The sequence below is a fragment of the Bombina bombina genome, chromosome 1, assembly GCF_027579735.1.
Source record: "Bombina bombina isolate aBomBom1 chromosome 1, aBomBom1.pri, whole genome shotgun sequence".
NCBI lineage: Eukaryota > Metazoa > Chordata > Amphibia > Anura > Bombinatoridae > Bombina > Bombina bombina.
Genome location: NC_069499.1, coordinates 1,140,725,727 through 1,140,747,145, shown reverse-complemented (window position 1 = coordinate 1,140,747,145; position 21,419 = coordinate 1,140,725,727). Strand labels below are relative to the sequence as shown.

The 21,419-nt window shown below is 38.1% G+C and overlaps 1 protein-coding gene across 3 annotated transcripts in view; it reads left to right on the top strand.

The window, feature by feature from the left end:
- LOC128645807 (signal transducer and activator of transcription 5B) overlaps nucleotides 1–21,419 on the top strand; it is a 981,630-nt gene that overhangs the window by 928,413 nt on the left and 31,798 nt on the right. For all 3 annotated transcript variants that reach the window (XM_053699073.1, XM_053699081.1, XM_053699087.1), the window contains 3 exons: nucleotides 17,371–17,535; nucleotides 19,881–19,929; nucleotides 20,382–20,480. In XM_053699073.1, the coding sequence (XP_053555048.1) occupies nucleotides 17,371–17,535; nucleotides 19,881–19,929; nucleotides 20,382–20,480 (313 nt within the window). The remainder of the gene's footprint in view (nucleotides 1–17,370; nucleotides 17,536–19,880; nucleotides 19,930–20,381; nucleotides 20,481–21,419) is intronic.

Here is a 21,419-nt window from a genome sequence, read left to right as displayed (position 1 = left end):
TTTTACGTCAGGCACTGGTTTAGACACCTTCCCAGTCAGGAAGGGCCTTCTCTGTAGTAGGCAGAGCCTCATTTTCGCGCCATTATTGCGCAGTTACTTTTGAGAGCAGGACATGCAGCTGCATGTGTGTGGGTCTGAAAGTAGTTGAAAAGGTTCCTAGAAGGCTTCATTTGGTATCGTATACCCCCCTGGGTTTGGTAAAGTCGCAGCAAAGGCTGTAGCTGGGACTGTAGAGGGGTTAAAACTGTAACCGGCTCCGGTTTCCTCATTTTAAGGGTTAAAGGTCTGAAATTTGGGGTGCAATGCTTTGAATGCTTTAAGACACTGTGGTGAAAATTTGGTTAAATTTGAACAATTCCTTCATAGTTTTTCACATATTCAGTAATAAAGTGTGCCCTGTTTAAAATTTAAAGAGACAGTAACGGTTTTGTTTTAAAACGGTTTTTGTACTTTATTGACAAGTTTAAGCCTGTTTAACATGTCTGTGCCTTCAGATAAACTATGTTCTGTATGTATGGAAGCCAATGTGTCTCCCCCTTCAAAATTGTGTGATAATTGTGCCATAGCGTCCAAACAAAGTAAGGACAGTACTGCCACAGATAATAAAGTTGCCCAAGATGATTCATCAGATGAAGGGAGTAGACATAGTTCTACATCATCTCCTTCTGTGTCTACACCAGTTTTGCCCACGCAGGAGACCCCTAGTACTTCTAGCGCGCCAATGCTTGTTACTATGCAACAATTGACGGCAGTAATGGATAACTCCATAGCAAATATTTTATCCAAAATGCCTGCATTTCAGAGAAAGCGCGATTGCTCTGTTTTAAACACTGTAGAGCAGGAGGGTGCTGATGATAATTGCTCTGTCATACCCTCACACCAATCTGAAGTGGCCATGAGGGAGGTTTTGTCAGATGGAGAAATTTCTGATTCAGGTAGAATTTCTCAACAGGCAGAACCTGATGTTGTGACATTTAAATTTAAATTAGAGCATCTACGCGCACTGCTTAAGGAGGTGCTATCTACTCTGGATGATTGTGACAACCTGGTTATTCCAGAAAAATTGTGCAAGATGGACAAGTTCCTAGAGGTTCCGGTGCACCCCGGCGCTTTTCCTATACCCAAGCAGGTGGCGGACATAGTGAATAAGGAGTGGGAGAAGCCCGGCATACCTTTTGTCCCCCCTCCTATATTTAAGAAATTATTTCCTATGGTTGACCCCAGAAAGGACTTATGGCAGACAGTCCCTAAGGTCGAGGGGGCAGTTTCTACGCTAGCCAAGCGCACTACTATTCCTATCGAGGATAATTGCGCTTTCAAAGATCCTATGGATAAAAAATTGGAGGGTTTGCTTAAAAAGATTTTTGTACAGCAAGGTTACCTCCTGCAACCTATTTCGTGCATTATTCCTGTCACTACAGCAGCGTGGTTCTGGTTCGAGGAACTAGAAAAGTCGCTCAGTAGAGAGACTCCGTATGAGGACGTTATGGACAGAATGTATGCACTTAAGTTAGATAATTCCTTTATTTTAGATGCCGCTTTGCAGTTAGCAAGATTAGCGGCGAAAAATTCAGGGTTTGCAATTGTGGCGCGCAGAGCGCTCTGGCTAAAGTCTTGGTCAGCGGATGTATCTTCCAAGACAAAATTGCTTAATATCCCTTTCAAGGGTAAAACCCTTTTTGGGCCAGAATTGAAAGAGATTATCTCAGACATCACTGGGGGTAAGGGCCACGCCCTTCCACAAGATAGGCCTTTCAAGGCTAAGAATAAGTCCTTTTTTTTTTTTTTTTTTAAATCAAATTTTTTTATTGAAAGGAAACAAGTACACTTGCAGTAATAAACAAAAAGGGAACTAGAAAACAAATACATTATCATATATTTCATACAATTCTAGTTCTATCTATAGAGATTACACTTGTACTCATTATCCTTTGGATTTTAAGGATCCTTTGCCTTATCCCAATTGAGATATAAGGCAATTTAAATTCATACAAAGAAAGAGAGAAAAAAGAAGAAGAAAAATGGGAGAAAGGGAAAAGAAAAAAAGAAGAAAAAAAAAAAGAAATAAAAGAGAAAACACCCACCGCTCTAACTCTCTACTCCCTCCGCATCCAACCCTCCCCCAATCCCCGCCGTCCCACTCAAGATGGTTTATCCATTCCTCATCTCCTTATCTCATAACCAAGCTACTCTGAAACTCAGTACCATTCAGGTGGGAATACCCCTAACAAAATTAGGGTTTCAAAGTACTCTGTTCTGCGCAGGCTAGTGATAAGAGAAAATTGTGTATCTCGAGGATAAGATAGTATAACTCTTAACCATGTTGAGAAGAAAACTGTGATCTTTTTCTTGTGTAAAGGTGATATGGTCATTTGTTCAAAAATTATCTGGGAAAGTATTGAGTTTAAAAAGGACGGGATCGATGGAGCCTTGTTGCTCTTCCAATTTTTAAGGATAAGATTACGCCCTAACATGATCACTGTATTGATAAGGTTGCTATTATTTCTATTTTCTTTAGGGGCAAGAAAAAAAATATATCTGGATGTAAATTTTATTCTGTTTTCTAACATCTTATTAATCCAAAACTCAACTTTACACCAGAACTGTTTAATTTTAGGACAGTCCCAAAAACAATGAACTATGTCTGCATTTGTGTTATTACATCTGGAACAATTATTACCCTTATTAAAGACATGTTTTGTATGCCATTTAGACATTTTCCTAGGTGTGAGATATGCATTATTCATTAGCTTTAGATGTGATTCTTTCCAAGTTGTAGAAATGGTAGCTTTTTTAACCCATTTAAAGCCTGTATATAGTATGTCTACAGATATATCAGAAAAATGGAAATTCCATTTTTCAGAAAGGCTATTGATGCTCAATTGCCCCTGTTTAGCAAGCATAATCTTGTATAATAGAGAGATGCTGTGATGACCAGATTTGTAATAAGTGAAGTATTGTTCAATTTTACCCCATCCTTCCGTATAAGCGTTTGAAATTTTACTATCAGTAATAAAATGTCTAATCTGAAGATAGGCATAAAAGTTTTTATTTGACAAAGAAAAAACACTCGCAAGTTCCTCAAACGTTCTTATTTGAAGGCGGTTATTTAAACATTGATATACGTTCAATAGACCTTTCTGTGCCCAGACATTATAAACTTCATTAGATAACCCAGGAGTAAATTTTGGGTTACCTTGTATTGGAAGTAATGGGGAAATCTCAAAATTAATGTTAAATAATTTGTTTAATTTATGCCAAGCATCAATGGTGTTACGTATTATAGTCATAGTTTTAATTTCCTTAGGCAACTGAGACACAGGGCAATGTAACAAGGCTTTTGATGCATATGGTTTACAAAGATATTTTTCAGTTTGGAGATGTGTAAGATGATTAGCTTCTGTTAACCAATCAAATGCTGATCGAGCTAATATAGCAATATTATATTTTTTAATATCTGGGAAAGATAAGCCACCTTCCTCAGGTCCAAGAGATAGTTTAGTTATAGATATCATATGTCTTTTGTTGTTCCATATAAAATTAGTTGATTCTCTATTGAATTTTTTTATATCTTGGGTTTTTATAAATAATGGTAGATTTTGCATGATATACATCAATTGGGGAAAAAGAATAGTTTTTATAATCATAACTTTAGCAGACAAGGAGATGGGGAATGTCAACCATCGTTGCATTTTTTCTGAGGCTTTTTTTAAAGAAAATGGAATAATTAAGTTTATACCATTGACTTGGATCAGAGTGTAGATTTAATCCTAAATAGTTAATGCTGGCGACCTCTTGAAAAGGATGTTCTTGGATACTTGCCTTAGTCTTATGTAGCCATAGGATTTCAGATTTGCTAGCATTTATTTTATAGCCAGAGAAAGAGCTGAACATGTCAATAATCTTTAATGCCTGTGGAATATTCCTCTTTGTGTTTCTTACACATAATATTAAGTCGTCTGCATATAATGCTAATACCAATTTTTCTTGTCCTAATCTGATGCCTTGTAGCTCCTGTCGTAAAATAATAGCCAAGGGTTCTAAGGCAAGATTAAAAAGTAAAGGAGAAAGTGGACACCCCTGAATAAGAATAAGTCTAATTTTCGTTCCTTTCGCAATTTCAGGAAAGGACCGGCCTCCAACTCTGCAGCCTCTAGACAAGAGGGTAATGCTTCACAAACCAAACCAGCTTGGAAACCGATGCAAGGCTGGAACAAGGGTAAGCAGGCCAAGAAGCCTGCTGCTGCTACCAAAACAGCATGAAGGAGTAGCCCCCGATCCGGGACCGGATCTAGTAGGGGGCAGACTCTCTCTCTTTGCTCAGGCTTGGGCAAGAGATGTTCAGGACCCCTGGGCACTAGAAATAGTTTCTCAGGGTTATCTTCTGGAATTCAAGGAACTACCCCCAAGGGGAAGGTTCCACATGTCTCACTTATCTTCAAACCAAATAAAGAGACAGGCATTCTTACATTGTGTAGAAGACCTGTTAAAAATGGGAGTGATACACCCAGTTCCAACCGTGGAACAAGGAATGGGTTTTTACTCAAATCTGTTTGTAGTTCCCAAAAAAGAGGGAACTTTCAGACCAATTCTGGATTTAAAGATCCTAAACAAATTTCTCAGAGTGCCATCGTTCAAAATGGAAACTATTCGAACGATTTTACCTACAATCCAGGAGGGTCAATTTATGACTACCGTGGATCTAAAGGATGCGTATCTACATATTCCTATCCACAAAGATCATCATCAGTTCCTAAGGTTCGCATTTCTGGACAAACATTACCAGTTTGTAGCTCTCCCATTCGGGCTAGCCACTGCTCCAAGGATTTTCACAAAGGTACTCGGGTCCCTTCTAGCGGTTCTAAGACCAAGGGGCATTGCAGTGGCACCTTACTTGGACGACATTCTGATACAAGCACCGTCTCTTTCAAAGGCAAAGGCTCACACAGACATCGTTCTGGCCTTTCTCAGATCTCACGGATGGAAAGTGAACATAGAAAAAAGTTCCCTGTCTCCGTCGACAAGAGTTCCTTTCTTGGGGACAATAATAGATTCTTTAGAAATGAAGATTTTCCTGACAGATGTCAGAAAGTCAAAACTTCTAAACGTTTGTCAAGTTCTTCACTCTGTTCCACGACCTTCCATAGCTCAGAACATGGAAGTAGTAGGGTTGATGGTTGCAGCAATGGACATAGTTCCTTTTGCGCGAATTCATCTAAGACCATTACAACTGTGCATGCTGAAACAGTGGAATGGGGACTATACAGACTTGTCTCCAGTGATTCAAGTAGATCAGAAGACCAGAGACTCACTCCGTTGGTGGCTAACCCAGGATCACCTGTCCCAGGGAATGAGCTTCCGCAGACCAGAGTGGGTCATCGTCACGACCGACGCCAGTCTAGTGGGCTGGGGCGCGGTCTGGGACTCCCTGAAAGCTCATGGGCTATGGTCTCGGGAAGAGTCTCTTCTCCCGATAAACATTCTGGAACTGAGAGCAATATTCAATACTCTCAGGGCTTGGCCTCAACTAGCAAAGGCCAGATTCATAAGATTCCAATCAGACAACATGACGACTGTTGCTTACATCAACCATCAGGGGGGAACAAGGAGTTCCCTGGCGATGAGAGAAGTGACCAAAATCATGAAATGGGCGGAGGATCACTCCTGCCACCTTTCTGCGATCCACATCCCAGGAGTGGAAAACTGGGAGGCGGATTATCTGAGTCGTCAGACATTCCATCCGGGGGAGTGGGAACTCCACCCGGAGATATTTGCCCAGTTGACTCAATTTTGGGGCATTCCAGACATGGATCTGATGGCGTCTCGTCAGAACTTCAAGGTTCCTTGCTACGGGTCCAGATCCAGGGATCCCAAGGCGACTCTAGTGGATGCATTAGTAGCGCCTTGGACCTTCAACCTAGCTTATGTGTTTCCACCGTTTCCTCTCATTCCCAGGCTGGTAGCCAGGATCAAGCAGGAGAGGGCCTCGGTGATCTTGATAGCTCCTGCGTGGCCATGCAGGACTTGGTATGCAGACCTGGTGAATATGTCATCGGCTCCACCATGGAAGCTACCTTTGAGACAGGATCTTCTAGTTCAAGGTCCATTTGAACATCCAAATCTAGTTTCCCTCCAGCTAACGGCTTGGAAATTGAACGCTTGATTTTATCTAAGCGTGGGTTTTTGGATTCTGTAATAGATACTCTGGTACAAGCCAGAAAACCTGTAACTAGAAAAATTTAACATAAAATATGGAAAAGATATATCTGTTGGTGTGAATCCAAGGGATTCTCATGGAGTAAGATCAAAATTCCTAGGATCCTTTCCTTTCTACAAGAAGGTTTGGATAAGGGATTATCAGCGAGTTCTCTAAAGGGACAGATTTCTGCTTTATCTGTCTTGTTACACAAACGACTGGCAGCTGTGCCTGATGTTCAAGCTTTTGTTCAGGCTTTGGTCAGGATCAAGCCTGTTTACAGACCTTTGACTCCTCCCTGGAGTCTGAATTTAGTTCTTTCAGTTCTTCAAGGGGTTCCGTTTGAACCTCTACATTCCATAGATATCAAGATGTTATCTTGGAAAGTTCTGTTTTTGGTTGCTATTTCTTCTGCTAGAAGAGTTTCTGAGTTATGTGCTTTGCAGTGTAATCTGCCCTATCTGGTGTTCCATTCAGATAAGGTTGTTTTGTGTACTAAACCTGGTTTCCTTCCAAAGGTTGTTTCCAGCAAGAATATTAACCAGGAAATAGTTGTGCCTTCTTTGTGTCCGAATCCAGTTTCAAAGAAGGAACGTTTGTTACACAATTTAGATGTAGTTCGTGCTTTAAAGTTCTATTTAGAAGCAACAAAGGATTTCAGACAAACATCTTCTCTGTTTGTCGTTTATTCTGGCAAGAGGAGAGGTCAAAAAGCTACTGCTACCTCTCTTTCCTTTTGGCTAAAAAGCATCATCCGATTGGCTTACGAGACTGCCGGACGGCAGCCTCCTGAATGCATCACAGCTCACTCTACTAGGGCTGTGGCTTCCACATGGGCCTTCAAGAACGAGGCTTCTGTTGATCAGATATGTAAGGCAGCGACTTGGTCTTCCCTGCACACTTTTGCCAAATTCTACAAATTTGATACTTTTGCTTCTTCGGAGGCTATTTTTGGGAGAAAGGTTTTGCAAGCTGTGGTGCCTTCTGTTTAGGTAACCTGATTGGCTCCCTCCCTTCATCCGTGTCCTAAAGCTTTGGTATTGGTTCCCACAAGTTATGGATGACGCCGTGGACCGGACACACCAATGTTGGAGAAAACAGAATTTATGCTTACCTGATAAATTACTTTCTCCAACGGTGTGTCCGGTCCACGGCCCGCCCTGGTTTTTTAATCAGGTTTGATGAATTTCTTTCTTTAACTACAGTCACCACGGCACCTTATGGTTTCTCCTGTTTTTTTCTCCTGTCCGTCGGTCGAATGACTGGGGTGGGCGGAGCCTAGGAGGGACTATATGGACAGCTTTTGCTGTGCTCTTTGCCATTTCCTGTTGGGGAAGAGAATATTCCCACAAGTTATGGATGACGCTGTGGACCGGACACACCGTTGGAGAAAGTAATTTATCAGGTAAGCATAAATTCTGTTTTTGTTTCGTTAGAGTCTCCACTTTTAAGTTGGCGATTATAAGGACTATTATGCCTTTTTGTTAAGGCCATTTCATGTCTATTTCATTTTTTAGGATGTTTATCCTCATATTTTATTACATTCAGACCACTTGTGGTTTCTGAGATTTTCTTTGAAGCTTTACCAATTTGTCGCTTTTCCTTTTGGTTTAGTCACAGCTTTATGAATCTTTTCAAAGGTTCTTGGTGCCCTTCTTTCTGTCTTCAGACAATAGAGTATTGTGGGGCTTCCTTATTTTGATGGTATCTTGGTATTAGCTTAAACTTTTCTTTTATTAAAGTCAGACAGATAGCTCAGCATGCTAATGCTCTGTGACTGAGCTCTGTAGCAACTTGAGGGTTGCAGGTTCGATTCCCAGCGAGGTCCATTCAGCCTTTTATCCTTCCAAGGTCGATTAATTGGGCAGCATCTTGAGTCCTTTATGGGTGATTAGACGCTCTTTATGAGTACCAAATACATGCATATGAAAGACCAGTTTTCAAATATATGGACTTTTTAAGAGTTTCGTGTTTCCTCAGACAATGATCACTTCTTTTTGGGTTACTAGATAGATTCTGTGCTCATGTGTTTGTTTTTATCAGACAAAAGTTGATTGTAAGTGGCATTAGCCTGTCTAACTTACAGTCTAGAACATTTCTTTCAGTGGCTATGTGCATGGAAGTTGTTAGGTCTCATAACTGCAGCATTGGGCGTGGTTTCCTTTGTATGTTTTTCATCTAAAATCTTTTTTTGATTTGCATACTGAATCAATGATACAGGGTTTGTTTTTAAATATCACAGTTGATATTTTTAAATCCTAACACTCTACTCTGTCTGTTTTGGTGATTAGCCTATCATCATTTTATTCAGGGGGCCTCCTTTTCTCAGTCGTCAGTCTTTACATCTGAGAGAGTGGTGTCTCTATACAGATGTGTTTTCTCAATTTCCCAGGTACCTTTTCAGGTACAGGGATCCTAAGGTGGAGATGGTGGATGCATTAGCTGTGTCTTGGTTTTTCAACCTGACTACATCTTTCCGCCTTTGTTTTTTTCTTCCAAAGGTGATTTTCAAGATCATATTGGAACAGTGTCATGTGTTTCTGATAGCTTCAGCATGGCCTCACAGGTTTGGTATGTGGATCCTGTTCAGATGTCCAGTTGCCATCATTGGCCACTTCTCTTTGGCAAGCCTTCTTGTTTTAAGGGGTATTTTTTCCATTGGGATCTCAAATTACCAATTTGGGGGTATGGTATGGAAATTGATTAGTGTTGAATCATAGAGGTTTCTCTGACTCAGTTTTTATCGCTATGTTGCAGGCGTATAAGTCTGTGTCAAGGAACATGTATTATCAGGTTTGGAAAACCTATATTTTATAGTGTTCTTTTCATAAATTCTCTTGGTGTTCTTTTTGAATTCCTAGGATTTTACAGTTTTTCAGGATGGTTTGGATAAGTTTGTCTGCAAATTTTAACTTCCTGATATTCACTGTTTTGTTCAGTCTTTGGTTGGTATCAAGCCTGTTCATCTATTAATTTCTCCTTTTTGGTTTAAAGATTGTCTACTTTCTTGGAAAGTGTTGTTTCTTTTGACTATATCTCTGTTGCAAGAGTTTCTGATTTGTGGACTTCTTTTTTTCTTAAGGTTGTGAATTTGTTCAACATTAGTAGAGAATATGTTGTCCCTTCTTTGTGTCCTAATTCTTTGAAAGTTCTTTACATTCTTTGGATGCGGTAAGATCTTTATATTTCTATATTGAGGTTACTAGGGTTTCAGAAGACTTGTAGTCTATTTGCTGTTTTTCTGGTTCAATTAAAGGTTAGGAAGCCTCTGCCATTTCTTTGGCATCCTGATTAAAGCTTTTTTCAAGGCTTATTTGGAAGCAGGGCAGGCTCCACCTCACAGTTTTACAGCTCATTCTACTAAGTTCAGTCGCCTTTTTTTGGGGCTTTTTCAGAATTAGGCTTAGGTTGATCAGATTTGCAAATCAGTAATTTGGTCTTCTTTGCATACTTTTATTGTTTTTACCATTTTGATGTATTTGCTTCTGAAGCAATCTTTGGTAGAAAAAGTTCTTCAGGCAGATGTCTCAGTTTGATTCTACTGCTTTTGATTTATTTATTTTTTCCAGAAAAACTTAATTATTGTGTGGATTTAATTTCTCAGTGGAAATGGCTGTTATTTTATCCCTCCCTCTCTAGTGACTTTTATGTTGGCTTCCAAAAACCTTCTTCCACATAGACAAAAGTATCTAAAAATTCTACACCTATCTCACTCATTTTAAGTGTGCATTTAAGCCCAGTAACAGAGGAATTGATGTGTCTCATATAGAAGAAAGATTTGTATACCCACAAAATTTATTCTTACAACATGGCGCCGCCTGGTGGAGATTTATAGATGATATATTTGGCATATGGTTGGGCGACGTTGGAAGCCTATTGGCATTTTTTGAACATCTCAATTCCTCTGTTACTCGGCTTAAATTCACACTTAAAATGAGTGAGATAGGTGTAGAATTTTTAGATACTTTTGTCTATGTGGAAGAAGGTTTTTTAAAAACTGACCTCTACATCAAACCCACTGACAAAAATAAAATTTAGCAATTTAACAGTTTTCACCCAGATAACACATTAAGAGCAATACCTAAAAGCCAATTCTTACGAGTAAAAAGAATAGTATCAGATGAAAACAAGTGCAACTTGAGACTATATGAAATGGCAGAAAAATTCAGAAAGAGAGGATACCCAGATAAATTACAGTGTCATGTGTTTCTGATAGCTTCAGCATGGCCTCACAGGTTTGGTATGTGGATCCTGTTCAGATGTCCAGTTGCCATCATTGGCCACTTCTCTTTGGCAAGCCTTCTTGTTTTAAGGGGTATTTTTTCCATTGGGATCTCAAATTACCAATTTGGGGGTATGGTATGGAAATTGATTAGTGTTGAATCATAGAGGTTTCTCTGACTCAGTTTTTATCGCTATGTTGCAGGCGTATAAGTCTGTGTCAAGGAACATGTATTATCAGGTTTGGAAAACCTATATTTTATAGTGTTCTTTTCATAAATTCTCTTGGTGTTCTTTTTGAATTCCTAGGATTTTACAGTTTTTCAGGATGGTTTGGATAAGTTTGTCTGCAAATTTTAACTTCCTGATATTCACTGTTTTGTTCAGTCTTTGGTTGGTATCAAGCCTGTTCATCTATTAATTTCTCCTTTTTGGTTTAAAGATTGTCTACTTTCTTGGAAAGTGTTGTTTCTTTTGACTATATCTCTGTTGCAAGAGTTTCTGATTTGTGGACTTCTTTTTTTCTTAAGGTTGTGAATTTGTTCAACATTAGTAGAGAATATGTTGTCCCTTCTTTGTGTCCTAATTCTTTGAAAGTTCTTTACATTCTTTGGATGCGGTAAGATCTTTATATTTCTATATTGAGGTTACTAGGGTTTCAGAAGACTTGTAGTCTATTTGCTGTTTTTCTGGTTCAATTAAAGGTTAGGAAGCCTCTGCCATTTCTTTGGCATCCTGATTAAAGCTTTTTTCAAGGCTTATTTGGAAGCAGGGCAGGCTCCACCTCACAGTTTTACAGCTCATTCTACTAAGTTCAGTCGCCTTTTTTTGGGGCTTTTTCAGAATAAGGCTTAGGTTGATCAGATTTGCAAATCAGTAATTTGGTCTTCTTTGCATACTTTTATTGTTTTTACCATTTTGATGTATTTGCTTCTGAAGCAATCTTTGGTAGAAAAAGTTCTTCAGGCAGATGTCTCAGTTTGATTCTACTGCTTTTGATTTATTTATTTTTTCCAGAAAAACTTAATTATTGTGTGGATTTAATTTCTCAGTGGAAATAGCTGTTATTTTATCCCTCCCTCTCTAGTGACTTTTATGTGGACTTCCAAAAACCTTCTTGCACATAGACAAAAGTATCTAAAAATTCTACACCTATCTCACTCATTTTAAGTGTGCATTTAAGCCCAGTAACAGATGAATTGATGTGTCTCATATAGAAGAAAGATTTGTATACCCTCAAAATTTATTCTTGCAACATGGCGCCGCCTGGTGGAGATTTATAGATGATATATTTGGCATATGGTTGGGCGACGTTGGAAGCCTATTGGCATTTTTTGAACATCTCAATTCCTCTGTTACTGGGCTTAAATTCACACTTAAAATGAGTGAGATAGGTGTAGAATTTTTAGATACTTTTGTCTATGTGGAAGAAGGTTTTTTAAAAACTGACCTCTACATCAAACCCACTGACAAAAATAAAATTTAGCAATTTAACAGTTTTCACCCAGATAACACATTAAGAGCAATACCTAAAAGCCAATTCTTACGAGTAAAAAGAATAGTATCAGATGAAAACAAGTGCAACTTGAGACTATATGAAATGGCAGAAAAATTCAGAAAGAGAGGATACCCAGATAAATTAATTCAAGAAGAATTGGAACTTGTCAAAAAAAGTGATCAAGTAGTGAGACAAAACAACAAAAACAAAGGTGATAGGATTATATTTGTAACCCAATATAACACCTTAGGCCCAAAAATATCACGCATAATAAACAAATATTGGCATATATTGAAAGACTGCAACCCTTATGTTGAAGAACTTAAAAATGTTCCAATATCAGCTTATAAGAGAAATAAAAATTTGAGAGATTATTTGGTGCGAGCAGATATAGGTGGAACAAAAAAAGTGTTACAAACTACAATAGGATCAGACAATGTAGGATGTTATCCATGTTTACATTGTAGCCACTGTAGCTCTATAATAAAAGGCAAACATTTTTTTCACCCAAATTATGGAACCAAATATTCTATCAAAAAACATCTAACATGCAGGAGTACATATGCCATATATATAGTTAAATGCCCATGTGCCAGGATTTATATTGGAGAGACGAGTAGGGAAGTAAGAACCAGAATAACAGAACACAAGTCCAACATCAGATTGAAGAATAAGGAAGCCCCAGTTTCCTGCCACTTCCTCTCCATAGGTCATAATATAAGTCAACTACGCTTTCAAGTGATAGATCAAATAGAAAATCCCAGGAGAGGAGGTGACAGGGAACATATGTTGAAAAGAAAGGAGGTGTTCTGGATTAATAAATTGAATACCCTAGAGCCCAATGGACTTAATAAAGATTTTGATTGGTCTTTGTTCTTATAAATGATGAAATACCTATAAGATCAAATTGGTTATATCTGTTGTGCATATGATTCTGATTAATAGGATGTATATAGGTTTGTGTAGTTTAAATATTAATAATGTTTTAATGATGCATGTGTGACATACTAAATAGGTAGCAATAGAGAAATAAATGTCTTTTATTGTATGAAACACATGTAATTTTAATAATGGCCACCAGATGGCAATATTGTACAAACAGGTATAAAAGACACACCTGTATACTGATCAATTAGACATGATTAAGAACCAGTAAGTGGTTTGAAACGTTGTTGTTTGTTTATGGACCCTGTGAAAGAAAAATAAAGGTCTTTTTATTATACCCTGGAGGCTGGAAATCCATTTTGTTCAAGAGTACATTGGGACCTGGCTAGTCCTATTCCTTGCCACAGGACAAAAGAATACAGGTGCTGTTTCCCATACCTACAATTGGGTATAGATTCCCACACATGATGTTTTGTGGACTCTCACCATGTCCACAAGTGTCACCCTTTCTTTTGAACAGATGGTTTTAGTGCTTGTTTTGGACTTAATTTGCCCCGCTTTGTCTTTCCTGCTTTTCTGTTGTTTCTATCAACTTGGCTATGTGTATGACTGAGGATTCAATGTAAGTGGGATTTAAAGGTCTATTATGTTGGAGGTTTTAATTTGCCTCCTTCTAGTGGACTGGTGTTTAATTCCCAAGTGTGATGTATCATGGACTCTCACCATCAAGAAATACATTTGTTAGGTAAGCATAATTTGTATGTACTAATGTTTGTGCAGTGTCTTTATAGTGGTTTTACTCATAGTTGTAAAGCTGTATGATTTTGGCACAATTTTTGGGATTGCCCAGCATTCTTTGCATTTAATTCCACTCACTGCTTCAAGTTAAAGAGGCAGTCTAGTCAAAATTAAACTTTCATGATTCCGATAGGGCATGCATTTTTAAACAACTTTCCACTTTATTTTTATCATCTAATTTACTTTGTTCTCTTGGTATTCTTTGTTGAAAGCTAAACCTAGGTAGGGTCATATTCTAATTTTTGAGCTCTTGAAGGCTGCCCCTTAGTGCATTTTGACAATTTTTTGCAGCTAGGCAGTGCTAGTTTATATAGGGAGACTAAATACATACAGAGAGAAGTGCACTCACATGAACAAACAACCAGCTCAATACCATTGTTAGCCTGTTCTATGGTGATTTACAACCTGGGTGCAACTACTTTTAGCCCAGTAATGCATTTCACAGAGTAGAACTTTCCTGTAGTATATCAGTCTGATACTGCCTATTACCGTCAGTCCAGTGCCAAAATACCAGGCAATTCCTCTCTAAACAAGGAACACAGCAACTAGGGGTGTGCATCTTCACTGGTCTCACGATTCGATTACGATTATCCTGTCAACGATTCGATTCCGCGATGCATCATGATTACTGTCCATGATTTTCATGAACTTGTTCTATTCCTTATTTATATATATATATATATATATATATATATATATATATATATATATATATATATATATATATATATATATATATATATACACACACACAATATATATATTGGGGAAAAACTAGACCAAAATTTTAATAGAAAATTTTGATAAATATATTAATTTTACTATAAACCCCCCCAAAAAGAGAGATACAATTAAAATATTAACCCTCCTTTTCAGGATGAATAGGCAATTTAACGTTTTATTGCAGTGTTTAAATAATTAAAGGTGTTTGCATACAATTATTAAACTTGGAAATCAATAATTTAAGCACTTGACTGCCTGAGAGGGCTGCACATCTATTACTACATAAGGTATGACTGCCCTCTATGGTGAGCAAGAGGTTAAATACTTTTATTTCCTAGACTAAAGTAAAGACAAGGAATACACAAACTGTAGTAAGGTTCACAGCCTGGCTCTTACATTATAGAATAAGCAGGGCAGGAAGGTGTAGGTCCGTTGTAGCTAATATGTCAGGGAGCTCTCTTCCTGTCCTGAACAAAAGGTGGAAGAAATTGGATAGGCAGAACTGTAAGTTTTTTTTTACTGAAAAAGGACTGTCCGTCAAATCCCTGAACTTGGCAACCCTTGGCCCCTGTGTGCTGTGTCACTCATTTTCACTCACAACCCTGACCTCACGTGTAAAGCCCATGTAGCCTAGGAAGTTGCAGGAGGGACAGCTGCTGACTGAGCTGTGTCTTGAATCCTCCTGTGTGTGCGCACCCTACAGGCAGCGGCTGCAACTAAGGATCCACCACAGTTTCTATCTTTCCTTGCTTCTGGTGTCGGTCTGGAAGAGTGGTCACGTGACATTGTGTGAATCGATTCGGCTCTTCACTGCATCGATGCAGCATCGTTAAAGGCTGCATCGTGATGCATTGTTGTGCCGATTATTTTCAACACCCCTAACAGCAACCCCAGACGATAGTTCGGCCTTCATTGGGCCTCGTCAGTGAGGTGTAGCCATATTGCTCTAAGCACAGTGAGCAAGGAGTCCACGCGTCTGGTTGCCCCTTTTTCCCATAGGGAGACTAAATACATATATATATATATATAAATATATAAAACATTGTACTCACTCCCTTGAAGCTACCTAGGAGTTGGCACTGATTAGCTAAAATGCAAGTCTGTCAAAAGAACTGAAATAAGGGTGCAGTCTTCAGAGGCTTAGATACAAGGTAATCACAGAGGTAAAACGTATATTAACCCTTTGGCTGCTAAGCCATTTCCCACCTGGGTGCTAAGCTGGATTTGAGCTTTTTTTTAAAACCATTTTTTAGACTTATACCATTGGAAAGGTTAGGTGATTACCTTTCCAACAGTGGGCCTTGTGGATCTGTAGCGGCTTAGATGCCTGAGATACAGGCTTCTAAGCAGCATGCCCCCATTTCCCTATATTGTCTATTGTTAATTTTAAATAAAGTTGCGCAGTAACGTCACAGCGTGAATCGTGAAGCCTCGGCGATGCCTCTCACTATTCAGGCCAGATCGCTGGGGTGGGAGTAAGTGGGAGCCCCCAGATTTGCCCTCAAGGTGGGTGAGTGCTAGAGCCATCGTTAGCACGCAAAGGGTTAAAGGGATAGTAAAGTCCGAATTAAACTTTCATGATTCAGATAGAGCATGTCATTTTAAACAACTTTCTAATTTACTTTTATCATCAAATTTGTTTTGTTCTCTTTTTATTCTTAGTTGAAGGCTAATACTAGGTAGGCTCATATGCTAATTTCTAAGCACTTGAATGCCACCTCTAATTTGAATGCATTTGACAGTTTTTACAGCTAGAGGGCATTAGTTCATGTGTTTCATATAGATAACATTGTGCTCATGTACATGAAATTATTTAAGAGTCAGCACTAATTGCCTGAAATGCAAGTCTGTCAAAAGATCTGAGATAAGGAGGCAGTCAGCAGAAGCTTAGATACAAGGTAATTACAGAGGTAAAAAGTATATTTCTATAACAGTGTTGGTTATGCAAAACTGGGGAAATGCTAATAAAGGGATTATCTATCTTTTTAAACAATAACATTTTTGGTGTTTATTGTCCCTTTTATGATAACCATGTTTGTTTCAAAAATTAGAAAATATATGTCTGTGTGTGATATTTCTCCTTGTGTTGCTGGCTTCTTCAGTATTACTGAGCACCCCAGAGGCAGAACGTTTTTTCACTTTCAGTTTCTGCAATGAGATTTTTTTAGTGAAAATTTTCTGCAGGTCATTTTTAAATAAAAAATTATTTTAAATTAGGCAGTTACACTAAAGCACCAGTTCAATTGCAACATGTTAGTTAAATGAAGAATAAAGCAATATTTAAAGTTTTATAATATAGTGCAGTATTTAAAAATTGCATTGTAAATTAGCTGCAGACATAGTCTAACATAGAAGTAGTAATAAAAAAGGTGCATTGCTCATACAAGTGTCTTACATTCAGAAAAAAACAGCTTTGCAGACAGTTAAAGGCTAGAGGATGGGCTTGAAACGATCTCTGAGAGCCAGTCAATCAATGCACCACTGCTTTGCTGCGCTACTGCATATTTCACTGTTCACTTAAAACAGCACTTTGCTCTGGATGAACTGTGATAAGGAAAACTTACACAGTGCAGCCAGAGAACAGCTCTGTTTGAAGAGAACAGCCTAATATGGAGCAGCACTGAAAAGTTAAATTGCTAAAAATTCCTGCATGTATCCTGTTCTTTCTGCAGACATGCTGCATTTTTTGCGATTACATCTCAGATCACTGCATGTTCTGTCTTGGGGCTGAGCACTCTGACTCCTTCAGGGATATTTCTCAGGGATAAATCTGTGTTCTCAGTCGCTCTTGAATTATACTGAACTATACTGCTCCCTGATAAAGGCTGCAGTAGTTTTTTGTTTGAGACCCGCTTCATAATAAGCATTATTTTTTAAAATAGGTATCATTTGGGCATTTTATGCTAGTTTCAGTAATTACTGCTTTCCCAAGTGCATGCTTATAATTAAGAGAGCACATTTAAAAGTTATGTCAATTCCACTGTTATTTTGATAGACAGGTAATTTAGATGAGATGTGTGACAGACCATGTTTATTTTTTTTTTGCCAGCTGATAGAGCACTGTGGAACCTTATGCCATTCACCACTCGTGACTTCTCTGTGCGCTCATTGGCAGACCGGCTTGGAGATCTGAATTACCTCATCTATGTGTTTCCAGACCGGCCAAAAGATGATGTTTTCTCAAAGTATTATACACCCGTGCTCTGCACCCCCGGTGAGTCTGCTCCTCTGCTGGTTGTAGTGTATTTAAGTGTTTAAAGGACCACTAAATGCAGTAGGATTGCATAGCTAACAAGTGCATAATGAAAGACAATGCAAAAACACCTACTCTGAATTTCAAATAAACAGATTTTTTTCTGACACATTTATTTTTTCTTCTATTTTCCGGCCCCTTGTATAATGTGACAGACAACAGCCAATCGCAGACTAGTATACATATACCCTGTGAGCTTCTGCACATGCTCAGTAGGATCTTGTTCTACAGAAAGTGTGAATAAAAAAGGCTGTGCAGAATTTGATAAGGGAAGTAAATTGGAAAGTGTGGAAGTAAATTGGAAAGTGTCTTAAAACTGCATACACTATCTGAATACTAAAAGTTTATTTTTGCACTGGAACACAACACAAAATACACTTGGAAATGTCAGTTATATTTATGCTTATCACATCTAAAATAAAGGTATATTAATAATAATAAAAAACACACAGTTTTGAAGGGCTATGGTATATGAAAATGTGCAGGACTAGGAGGAACTTAAAGGTGTGTGTGTATCCGTGAAATGTTTAATACAGGTAGCTCTCAATTTATGCCAGGGTTGTGTTCCTGAAGGAATGGTTGTTAAAAAAGAACAAAAAAAACTGTGTAAAATTAACCTCAGTATATTATTATTATTATCGGTTATTTGTAGAGGGCCCAACAGATTCCGCAGTGCTATAAACATACAAGTATACAAGGTAGCAATTATAGGGATCAAATGGGTAGAGGGCCCTGCCTAGACTCACACTGTTGTATTCAGCTGTTGTGAAGGTGATCTGCAAGCAGTTGGGCTCTTAGGCTTACATTCTGAGGAGGTTTTGTGGCGGATAGCAATGGAGGAGAGGAACTGGTATTAGTAAAGGTTAGTGTAGGTTGTATGCATCCCTGAACAGTAGAGTCTTTAGGGAGTGTTTGAAGCTTTCAAAACTAGGGGAGAGTCTTGTGGAGCGCGGCAGAGAGTTCCACAAGATGGGAGCCAGTCTGGAGAAGTCCTGTAAACGGGAATGTGAGGAGGTAATAAGAGAGGAGGAGAGTAGGAAGTCGTGAGCAGAGCGAAGGGGAAGGGATGTAGAGTATCTGAAGACAAGGTCTGAGCAGTGCAGTTGAGGGCTTTTTATGTCAGAGTCAGAATTGTGTGTTTAATCCTGGAGGCAAGAGGAAGCCAGTGAAGGGATTGGCAGAGAGGTGCAGCAGATGAGGAGCAACGTGTAAGGAAGATGAACCTGGCAGAGTCATTCATTATGGATTGTAAAAGAACTAGACAGCTGCTAGGGAGACCTGAGAGGACGGAGTTGCAGTAGTCAAGGTGGAAAAGGATGAGAGAGTGGATTAAAATCGTAGTTGTGTCTTGTGTAAGTATATAATATAAATCAATTGGAAGTGAAGGATGTTCCAGGCCCCTTTATATTGAAAGCTTTGAAATGAATGCTATGAATGATACACAGCTGTATAAACAGTATAAAATAACCACACAACACAGTATGTTTCATTAAACTAAACCCTTTTGAATGCATTACAGTTTTTTCTGCAATTTCAAGTGAACTGTCACCTTAAGGCAAGTCTTCAGTTCTTTTTCAGTCTCTTATTTCTATAAGAAGGCTCTAGAAATGCCACAAGACTGCCAACCAAGAAACCCGGGATCAATCCTAGGCATAGAAAATGTTAAAGCACAATAGTACTAATTTTATTCTGCTCCATTTTAATCTAGTCCAAAATGTTTACTTACCTAAAGTAAAATAATGTTATTATGTATTTTGCTTGCTTTTCCTGTAAATTAACCCTGTAAGTTGTAGAATGCAGAAACCTGACACTCCCACATGGGTTTGGTCGATAAGTGCAGGAGGTTGTCTATGTTTGTCCCAAATTGGCCACAGTAAACTAAGTATTATACGCAATAAGAGGCTTTTCATGTGTGAACTGCAAACTAATGCATATTTTTCTAATTATTTGAAAGGTATAAATGTATTTTTAAAACATTTTATATAGTCTGTTTAAATCCAGTAAATACATTTGAATGCATAAATAGAAAATTAATTTGAATGTTGTTAGAACATCTAGTGTGGCATACATGGGGGAAGCATATGCCACATACAGATATTAGCAGCTCTGGGGGGTATGTGTGTTTATACACAGATGCATTTAGTTTATAGCATGATATTGACTGATGCCCTATGCTTTGCAATGTTTAGCAGTGTAATACACCATGCTTAAATGCATTACATATACACAGTTATAATTACAATAATAAGTCAATATGTCTTCTGGCCTCTCTAATATAACTGTTTTTCCTGTCCTGTTGTTTGCAGCCAAAGCTGATGGCTATGTGAAGCCACAGATCAAGCAAGTAGTTCCAGAGTAAGTGGTACTTGGTATATGTAGACTCATACAATCAAATATGCATTTTAAACCTATACACAAACATGCAAAATAACAAATAGTACACACATACATATGAATTCATGCAAAACACATGCTATACACAGTGTACTGGGACTGCACATTATAGGGCAGGATAAATCACCTGACAGCTATGGAAACATATTTAAGGGATGAAAAGAGGGATTTGAACTACACAGATAAATTATTTTGATAAATAAAATGTAAAATTTATCACTCACTTTTTATAATTATGGAATTATATGGGCAACACCCCTGCATGATTTTTAAAAAACATATTTTTCTATCCATCACCTTAGTAACAGGGAATTCATGCTTTTATTTTTTGGGGGGATTAGGAAAACTCACACTTCATTTCATATTAATAATATATTTCATAATTATCTCTGTTTTGTGAATTTTCTCGCAAGGTTCGTTGCTTCTGACATTATTCCACCTACCAGCTACATGGACCAGGCACCCTCTCCGGCAGTCTGCACTCAGTCTCACTATAACTTATACCAACAGAAGTAAGTGTAAAAAATAGGGCATTTGCTGTTAAATGGTATTGTCCTCCAGCAGAGTTCCAAGACTCGGGAAATGATGAGTTTGTGGTAGATATAACAGCTGGTTTCATGTTTTGCATCAAAATTTTACAGTATAAAAAAGTTGTCTGAGCAGGACTGGTGAACAAGTTTCTGTTAAAGTAATTTAGGGCTGTGTGCATGTATACATGTGAATGTTAAGACTTCTTAGCTATTACAATGAAAGATCAACTAGTAATTGGAGTAAATATCTTGAGGTAAAAAATAATCGGGAGGTTTATCTTAAGAAGAGATCTCAATATGAAGATCTCAAATTGAATCTTAAATTCAAAGGCTTTCACGGTATCTCTGCGAAACATCTAGCTAATCTAACTAAAAATAAGAAAAGCAAAAATTATATTACGGCTATTAAAGACGGTAAAGATAGATTCACTGACCCTGAAAAGATCAGAAAGGTTTTTCATAATTTCATTCAAAAACTCTATAATAAAACAGATGTGAATGTTGCAAATCTTGAAAAAAAATTTGCTCAGATCATACTGCCTCAAACTCCTAAAGAATGTCTAGAAAACCTAAATTCACATATTACAGGAGAAGAAATCATCAAGGCCATTGAGAAAGCAAAATTAAACAAAGCTGCAGGGCCAGACTTCTTACCAGCTGAATATTATAAATTACTATCTCAAGAAATTAACTTTACCCTGGAAAGGCTCTATAATGAGTATTTCTCTTCCAGCGAAATGATGTCCAATATTTTGACAGCAGCCAATGTTACCCTAATACCTAAAAAAGATAGGGGAAAAGAGGACCCTGCTTTGTATAGGCCAATTTCTATTCTTAATGTAGATTATAAAATTCTAACTTCCATTATTGCGGATAGATTGGCGAAAGGCTTACATGACATTATCCACCCCGATCAGACAG